This window comes from Penaeus japonicus, unplaced genomic scaffold (assembly GCF_977035675.1).
Source record: "Penaeus japonicus unplaced genomic scaffold, GWHDUDI00000001_assembly GWHDUDI00000008, whole genome shotgun sequence".
Lineage (NCBI taxonomy): Eukaryota > Metazoa > Arthropoda > Malacostraca > Decapoda > Penaeidae > Penaeus > Penaeus japonicus.
Window position 1 is genome coordinate 27,685,980 of NW_028234410.1, and position 10,000 is coordinate 27,695,979.

General features: G+C 35.7%; 1 protein-coding gene across 1 annotated transcript in view; it reads left to right on the forward strand.

The window, feature by feature from the left end:
* The first annotated feature begins 523 nt into the window (after window positions 1-523).
* The window catches only part of LOC147471485 (uncharacterized), a 122,864-nt gene continuing 113,387 nt past the window's right edge, over window positions 524-10,000 (forward strand). Inside the window, exons 1-3 of the mRNA XM_086538792.1 lie at window positions 524-658; window positions 2,058-2,179; window positions 7,986-8,368. Coding sequence (XP_086394918.1) covers window positions 2,065-2,179; window positions 7,986-8,368 — 498 coding nt within the window. The 5' untranslated portion in view covers window positions 524-658; window positions 2,058-2,064. The remainder of the gene's footprint in view (window positions 659-2,057; window positions 2,180-7,985; window positions 8,369-10,000) is intronic.

Genomic DNA, 10,000 nt, shown 5'->3' on the forward strand with positions numbered 1-10,000 from the left:
CTTTGTTCCAAACTTAGCTCTTCAAGATGCGCAGTGTTCTCGGTGTTATTCTTTTAGTTAGGATATCACAAGCTTTGTCATGTCTTATGTCAATTAAGATAAAACATAAATGCACAAATATAGTGTGGAATCTTATCCCTAGAAACACTTCCTTGCCAAGATAAGACAGGAATTTATACCCAAAGACAATGATAACGATATTAAAATCAAATATTAAACTAAGATGAACTTTAGATTATATAGTTTTATGATCCGTAGGTAAAGCCATTCAGCGAAAGTTATCTGTCAATTGTGTATCCTATGATAAGGCGATAAGATAAGGATTTGTGAATGTACCCGTTTGGTCGATTTACTATGAAACTGAATGAAAACGGTATTGTAAAAAAATCACAGATCATTCGAATTTAGATAAGGTAATCATTAGTAATCACCCGTTAATTGTGATGCTTTGACAAGGTGATAAGATAAGAATTGGTGAGTATCCCAGCGATCTCTGTCTCGGCCGTACGCAAGGCGATCGTTTCTTGTCTCTCGGATGTAAACACAGCTGTCAAGATCTGAGGCGCGCGAGGTTCGTTGTGCGAGTATTTCTCCGCGATTTAAAACCGTGACACGCGTTGATGACACTCTATTCCTACCTGTAATCGCGCGGGAGCAGGTAAGAAAAGCGTATGTGTGAGTGACATGCGTTTTTTCCCTTGAGGTTATTGTCGAGGAGGAGATAAAACGCTCGAGTAGGAGGTTTTAGGGCGAGGTCGACACACTTCGGGAACTTTAGGAGGCTCATCGGCAATTTCGTATTTTTCTTTCCCCGTATCATTTGAGTTACGTGGTGTTTTATCGTTAGGATGATTTTTTTTGAAGGGACTGGTATTAAAGTGTTCACTGAGGTATCATGATCAATATTTTGTTTTTGATTTTGAGGGTTAGCTAAGACACTGGGATTGACTTTTTCCGTTATTTCTATATGGGGATGTTAACCATGATGTTTTATTTTCTGATTTGAAATGGCAATATTTCTTTGATTTGTACTGGTAATTTCCATGGAAATTTTCTTGGATAGTGTTCATATATGTGTTGCCTGAATTAACTGTTATTTACTTGCTGTATAGCAACTTCTATTAAGGTTTGTCTTTTACACATGATCCTGATAGTAAATTATTGAAAGACAGCATTATTTTGATTGAACTTTGAAACATTGGTTTTAGTGGAAATTGTATTATTGGAAAAACATTTATCCAAAAGTTTATGTGCTACTTTGATGCTTATTTCAGTAAATATTTTCTAGACACCTGCAGTGCCTTTCAAAATATGGCTTTTTCATAATTGTATAGATGTTATTCTATTCAACTTCATTTGAGATTTGCTTTAGTCTGTATGGGATGTTATGCAGTCTTAAACCCAACCTGATAGTAATGCAGTGTCAAACTCAAGTAAAGGCCAACAAACCTTCATAAGTATATTCTGACATAATAAAGCTTTGATTTGTTACTTATGTGATATCATGCCAGAATATATGTGGTGAAGGTTTTTTATCTTTAGTGGAGCACCAGTGCTGGAGTAGCAGATATCTATGAAACATTTGTCTTTGTTTTACTGTTTATGAGGTCATTTGAAACAATTTAGAAATATGATGATATGACAAAAAATTTTAGCTCACCAAAAATTATTGTAGTAAAGCTCATGGTTGTCTGCATAAGTTACATAATATGTATGTATTTGCAGAGAGCAAGCAACTTTTTTTCAATTTGAACAATAACTGAGTTTTAAGAATTGTGTCTTAATTTATTGTTTCACCTCATGAAATAATAATCAGGGTTATGAGAGATCTTAAATGCATATATATATGTTTTTCTCATGTGTATGTTTTATCCCTTACCAGTGTTTGGAAGAGTATATGATAAATTTTGTATAGTGTTAACTAGAGTATTATTATTGTGCTTGGATAGAAACAGGATATTAAAAGAATATTATTTTTAGAATTACCTCATTAGAAAAATATTGAAGTCAATTTTTTTTAGAATTCAGTTTTACTAAATTCTGAAAATATATTTCAGGTACAACATGAGCCTGAAAATCTGTAACCTCCAGGGAGTTACGGATGCCCTTTTCCGTGAGTTCCTCTCCCAGCCTGGGGAACGGCAATGGTGCAGCGAAATTCTCCGTTCCATCACCAAGGGTAATCAATGTCTTGTTTGTCGAGACTTTTCACTTGTGTTATTGTCATGTAAAGTTAGTGATCAATGTTTAGAATTGTTGGTGCATATGTTGGTATTCTTCATCACTCATAAAAGAATTGTTTTTTTTTCTGTTGCTCTTATGAGATATTAAACCTCCTTTTTTGTCATAATGATTGCATGTAGTACCCCAGGTGTACTTCAGGAAAATAGTTAACAATTACCATTTTATATAATTATGAAGCCACATCAAAAATTCTAAATAAGTAGAATATTGATTAACACCTTGGCATCAGGCCACATCTGCAGATATGTGATTGACAGACCTCAGGATTTGTTCCCCCAGTCTACTCCACATAACCCCCTGCCCCAACTCTGTTTATGTCAGAGTCTCTATGTTGCCAGCTGCACACCACCACTTTAGTTTAACTTTCTTTTAGTTCAGTTGTGTCTGAGAAAAATCAGAATGTCATGCCCTGGTGTCTGTTGAACACATATCCTTTAATTGCCCTCAGCACAGGGAGTGAATAAGTTGCATGGAATGTGGTGTTTAACCCCTGAGCACTGAAAATCCTCCAACTTCTCCATCCCCCAGCTGCGGATAAGGCCTTATTTTGCTAGTTTCAGCAAAGCAAAATTTGTTTGTTGGTGTTGCAAGAGCTTGATTTTACACATCAAAAATGCTTAATTATTTGGAAGAGTGGTTATCTGTTCCTTGTGCATATAAACTGGAAGAAAATATCATAGATATACAAGTGAAATACATAAAGCAACAATAAAGAAAGTTATCATACAAACAATATAATATTTATTTAGTTTTATTTATGTGTAGATGTGTAGGTGTAGAAAAAATCATATATGAAGAGGTCATTGTGCAATATGTAACGGCATGATGTTTGGCAGGGGAATGGGGGTGAGGAAATGATTTGGATTTGGCTGCATGATATGTACCACACAATATCAGAATTGATGCATTCCATTCAAAAGAAAGAAAAGCGGCAAAAAACATGACATAACCCTTTCCCGACGGGGCACTCACCACGCGAAGACCCCTATGCCGGGCGATTGCAATATTGCATTGAAATGGTCACACTGGCATGACGCCCCGGCATCGGGAGTTTGGCTGTGTCACACTAGTGTGATGCACCGTCGTCATAGGGTTAATGATGAGTTCAGGGATAGGAGGGCCTTCAGAGAATAGGATATGTGATTGATATGGTGTATGTGGCTGGAGGAAACTTAGCAATATATATGTCTTATCCACAGCAAGAAAGATGAAAAAAATGCCTGCCAGTTTTTTGATAGTTCATACACAACTGTGGTGAATAAGACTAACTGTACAGGCATAGCAAGCCACAATCATGATGAATAAGACTTTTAGTGTTGATGTTAAGAAAAAACATGTTTTAGGACCACTTTGCAGCATTGTGGAACACTGAGTAATCAATTATTTGCAATAGTGCCTTATCAAATGATGCCATAGACTTCATGCTTTGTGCTCCAGACAATACCAGCAAACTCCCACCATGTATATTATGGCAAGATAAAGCTTGGACTCTGATAAATTGTGGGGAGACCTAAAATATTCCAGAAATATTTGTGGTGAAGGTCTCTAAACCATTGCCAGAGCAGTAAGCATGGAGGCCAAGATATAACTTGATGTATCAATCCCCAGACTATGATGAATGGTTTTGGGTATATTTTTATTTTAATCAGATTTTTTTTTTTTTGTTGTTGTTGTATATTAATGTTTTGTGTGGTCTTTGTGACCATTACAATAGTTTTTTATTCTTCAGTATTTCTTACGGGGGTCTTACTATAAAAACCTTCCAAACCTTGTAACCCCATACAAAAAGTGCAGTTCATTCTTAGTCAATAGAGTGCATCTTAACTTGTTAATTTCTGTGTGCCTCTTCATCAGCTTAGAAGAAGACATGTGTGTCTCTTGAGTGGCTGGGCATCTAACTGTTGTATGCCTCATAGCAGTATTTAGCCTCTTCATCTTTTGTATTTAGTCAGAATAACCCCTGTGACTATTGGCCTTAACCCATTCCCGACGGGGGATTTCTAGCCTAGAATGTCCAAATGCCGGGGCGTTCGAATTATTAGGCCTAAATCAATTGAATAGCTGGCACAATACTGTGCCGCCCGGCAACTGGGCTTTTGAATGCGCGGTACACATGCTGTACCACCCGTCCTGTGTGGGTTAAGTTAGTTATCTATTTATCATTGTTTATTTCATTAAGGGCAGTGGAACTGATTATAAAGTAATAGTCCTTGTAGAACAAGGAATTCCTCTTAATTCGCATTTTACTATAAACCTAACTTAGAAGGAAATGAACTAAGCTCATTGTGACAAAAGGCTAAAAGAGATATAAATGAGACTGAATATTTTCACATGAGATATAATTTTATGCATTTTGGGTTACCCCATCTTCATACCAACATGAAGGCGGGGTAACCCGAAACACGTAAATTACATCTCTTGTGTTGTGAAAATCTTCAGTCTCATTTATATCCCTTTAGAAGGAAATGTAGATAAATCCTTTTTCTCTGTTTATTACCACATTTTTTTCAACTAAGATGAGGTAATTTTGGCTCTGCCTGGACATTTCGCCTGTATATTTCAAAGTGTGCAGGCCTAATGCCACAAGCTATTTGTACACTGAGTTGGCTGCCAGCTGCTACACGCCAGTCACCCAGAAAGACGCCCATACAAAAATCATGATGTGGTATTGACATCATGGAAAACCAGCCAAGCCATCGTTATGGGGTTAATATACCCTTAAAAGTCTGGTTACTTATGGTACAATTATTGTTCCACTGTGGCACATACACCTAATGCTAATTAGATATGGCTTACCTTACACACTGCCCTGACTCCCACCCATTGGTTGGACCATTTAGATATTCCATTTTATTATAGATGTTATTTAATTGCCCTTCTTTTCTGTAAAAAAAATGAATTTGAAGAAAAAATCTTGGTGGATGAGGACTTTTGCTTGCTTGTTTTTCTTTTACATTATAAGAATATTAGCTAGCCAGTATTTTTTATTTTGTAATAAGAGTAGATATGATGAAAAATGACGATGAGGATAGTGTTATAACTAAATTGATAGATTAAATACTGTTTAATTGGTAACAAACCCATTTTTTTGTAAAATGCCTTTTTCCTCTTGAGATATATTTAACCGTATCCCGAGGGACCCAGCAATAAGTGGAAACCCCCTACGTGGGGCCTATGCAATATTGCATCGGGAATGTCACGCTGGTGCGTCGCCCTGTCATCAGGCATTTAGCCGTGTCACACAGGTGTGACGCACCATCATCAAAGGGTTAATGAACCATCAAATATTAGAGTGTTGAGCATGCATTAGATAAAGGTATTAAGATTTTGATGTCCTTTTATTTATCATAAAAGCAGTTTTAGTACATATTTTCACTCTGTTTTGCCTGAAAATGTCAAAATTCCTAATAATTGTTTCAGTTCTAGAGCCATGCATTTTTGAACAATTATCAGCCTGCATACATAAATTATTAATGTATGTCTTTGCCTTTCCACTTTATGTAATACATCATGGAGATACCACAAATTACATTAAGATATATTCAGGCACAGTTATGTTTGTTGTTCATTCCCATTTGGTATGTTCTTAATTAAATGAACATATGACAATATATATTCATAATTAGTTTATTTCTGCTTTGGTATCTAGATGTAATTTAGACTGTATATGTTTGATTTCTTGCCAGGAAATGGTTACCTATGGCTTAATATTGTTAAAATGAATGTGATCACTCTCTTTGCAGATGTACATTGAATTTAGATTTTAACTTACAGATTTCTTAGGTCATACCTCAAAATGCTGTTAGATTTCTTTATGACTTTTTATATCTATGATATTTTGATATCTATGGGATATCAGGCAAACCATTGTTTTAGTCAAAGTTCAAATGAATTGTCTGTTTTTGGTAGTATATGGTATGAATTTAAAGATTAAAGTGAACAATGCAGAACTTCTGATGTAGAAGGACAATTCTTGGAATAATAAGGTATATAGGCAAATTGTATTGTTTATATCTAGACGCTTGACCAGCTTTGAAGTACAGTATCTACTCCCTTACCGCCAAAGAGGCAGTGTATATTATTACCTTTTTCGAAGAGAAATTATTAGCATCATTCTGGGATTAAGAGGAAGATGATAGGTCTTCATGATCTTTATATTCATAAGTCCTGTAGTATGCATTGTAAATTTAAAGGGTTTTCAGAAATACCTAATGCAATATATTTTTCAAATTATCATTCAGGATAATAAACAAAAAGAATTACTGACAGTAGAAAAAAAGTTATGTTAAGTAGTGATTATGATATTTTTACGCAGTCTGATGTTTTTATTATTTATTTGTTTTTATTTTATTTTTCTGAACAGCAATATTGTCTCATCATTGAATTGTTACATAGATAAAAAAGACTTTTAAGTAAATCTGATGCTGAAATATTTGTCTTTTATTTTCTTGTTTGCTTTCAATTAAATTGTCTCCTGACGGGTATGTTGTACCAGGATTGCACTTATGCTGCCCCGGCATTCTACCTGCACTAAACCCTGAGTTTGGCCAAATGTTGTCAGCCAGCAAGTAGTTACTTGCATATGGTTATATTTTTCGTATTTATGACCTTATTTATTTGGCTAGATCATTAATTTTGTTATTAAATTCTATGAAATATGTTTTTCTAAGTGGATGAATATGGTTGAATTGAATACCAGCATTGCCATCACCTTGATTGCACAAATTCTCTCATCAGCCATTCTTATATGAGTTTTGCCAATGATGTAAAGGATGTCACTTGCTTGCCTTTGAATTTTTTTATGTGAATGCAAGTATTTATATAGTATACATTTAAATTCCCTTTGATGAATCTAAGAGGTATTATATGATCATATATTTAATTTTTTTTGTTAATCTTTCCAGGACAGGCCACATCTTAAGATGTTTAGCCTGGGCTAAGCATAGTAAAGTGTGTGTGTTTTGTATATTTTTTTAGAGTTATGGTATGATATTTGAGTCTGCATATGAGATGTTATCAGACTGATACTGATTAGCATTTGGTATGATGCCCTGTTTACACAACTTCAAAGAATAAATAGCTTGTAATTTCTACAAAAGGAAAAATACTGACTGCAGAAGGGTTAACATTCTACATGATTGACTTTTTCTGACAGTAAGTATCTAAGTCTGATTAAAAAAAAATTAAGTGAGTAATTTACTTGATTTAACCTTTAGAGCTACTTTGAATATCATTGTCTTCTAGAAGTAGGCATATTTTTGCAAGATTTCAATTTTTATTAATATATTTTTTCATATATTTTGCTGTTGTTATTCTTTTACTCCTTAATGTTGGTCATTGGTGTATAATAGTTCTATGGGATTCTGTGAGTTCTATGAGTTTTCGTTACTGTTAACTTTTTTATTTTAATTTTAATTTTTTGGAATGTAAACTGATATAAATGTGATGGTTTTGCTTTGCTGAGATCTTCTGATTGGGCTTACATTTACTTGGTGTTACTAAGGTATTTTTTATGTAATTTCTGCTCTTTTATGATTTTTTTTTTTGAGATAAGATTGGAGGCAATTTAGATTTGTTGAAGGTATTTGTGAACAACCTTCTCATATCTGTTTCTTCTTTACTTGGCAACAATAGATAAATGGATTTTCATACATTTACTGTTTACTTTTCTGGGGTTTATCATTGTTTTTGTTATTCTATTTGAAATAGTTAATATTAATATATGTTTTTTTCTTCTGCAGGGGAGAGGGTGGAGACAAAGGACTTTCTGAAGCTCTCTTCTGATATGCCCTCCCGTAGTTCCCCTCGCAGTTCTCCTGTGAATTCCCCTCGCAACCATGCCCACCTCTCCCCACTCCTCCTCCCTCCCTCGCCCCGTTCCCCTGTATCCCCCCTTCCGCAGTCCCTAAATTCTGGTCTGCTTTTCTCAAGGAACAGCGGCCAACCTGTGCCCACCCCATCCACCCCTGGCAATACCCCACCTTCCTCCACTGCAGCCTCCTCATCCTCTCCCAATTCTGTGGCCTTTTCCTCTGTTAGCAACTTCTTCTCCACCTCCCTGGCAAACGAGGCCAGACCAGGCACTCCCACCAGCTCCCATGGGCGCAAGCACAACTGGCGCAGGGTGAGTACCCAAGAGAGATTTTTTTTTTCTTTTTTCATCGTTTGGTGTTGGGCAATGGGAGCATGAAAAATATTTTGTAGATTTTGTGTGTATTTTCTTTTCTTGTTTTCTTCTCATTGCATGCTGTAGTGGGTAGTATTTCAGGTCTGTGGCATTCCTACGAAATAGAGTGATGTTGTAAAAATATATTGTCTACCTTTTGGGGGGATGAATGGAATACATACAATATGAAAACAAAAACACTGATTTGTAATTCAGTGGAACTATTAATACCAAATGCAGTTTATATGCTGTCCACAGTACGTTCTGTGAAAGGGGATATTATCAGAATAGGATGTCCTGTGAACACCATGATATGTAGAAATTTGTGATACCATAACAAACTTCTATTGACTAAATAGAGCTTGTATTGTTGCAATATGCCACGATGCACTACACAGAAAGATGCTACAATACTTAGAAGCTTTCTGATACATAATATTAGGTACTGAATGCCATCAATGTTTATATAAAAGAACATTGCCAAAACATGTATTATTTGGAAGATAATTGTATATGGCATTAGGAAAGCTAGAGGGAGTCAGAAAGAGATTCAGAAATGTAGCTTACAATTATTTGATATTCATGTGGGAACAGATGTTATGCAAATATTAGAATGTATGGTAGTAGTGTCATACATATAGTATTTTATGTATGTCACTTAGGAGATGAATCAGTGGTGTATTTTTTATTGAATTTCATTTTGAATTGAGTATATATATATATATATTTTTTTTTTTCTTTCTTTCTTTTTTCTTCTGTTTTTGGAGGATCTATTTGCAATGTCATAGATTGGTTCTGGTGTCCTTCCAGATAGGGTTGTCATGTATATCTGAAACCGTTGTGGGAATGAATACCATTTGATACCGTGTGATTTGCCTGTAGATGTCAGTGTTGATATGGATGCATTTACAGACGCAGTTATTTCTGTTGACAGAAAAGGATACATGGATGTTGAAATTGTATATCCTTTTCTATTAGTTGTGTATTTATCATTAATTTTTTTTCTTTGAATTTAGGAGTAATGTATGAAATTTCATGTTTGTGGTTTGAATGTTGTGAATCTGAGAGTCAAGCTGTGATTGGCACATCATAGTGTTGCTACAGTCTTATCAGGAAGCCTTATTTTATGTGTGCTTCCTCTTTGTATTGGAATGTGTGCAAAAGTATGTGAGAGAGTCCTACATCTCCTTATTTAATCTCACATGCACATAAGTTCTCACAAGCACTCACTAACTCTCATATCTTAGTCTTTAGAGCATCTTCTCACACTCTCTCTTCTTTTCACTTCTCCTTTCCTCTCTCCTCCTCCTCCTCTCTTCCTCCCTCACTCCATATCTCCTAATCTCCCTCTCCTACTCCTTTTCACAACCCTTATTCCCTCCATGTGTTGCTCCATCCATCCCTTCCTCTTATCCTCTCTCCACCCTTCTTCCCTCTCTCCTCTCCCCCCTCTCCTTTACTCCCCTCCCTCTTCTCTCCTCCCTCACCTCTCCCTCTCTTCCTCCTCTCTCCTCTCTCCTCTCTCCTTTTCCCCCCTCTCCTCTCTCTTCATCCCTCTCTCCTCTTTCTTTCCCCCTCTCCACTTTCTTC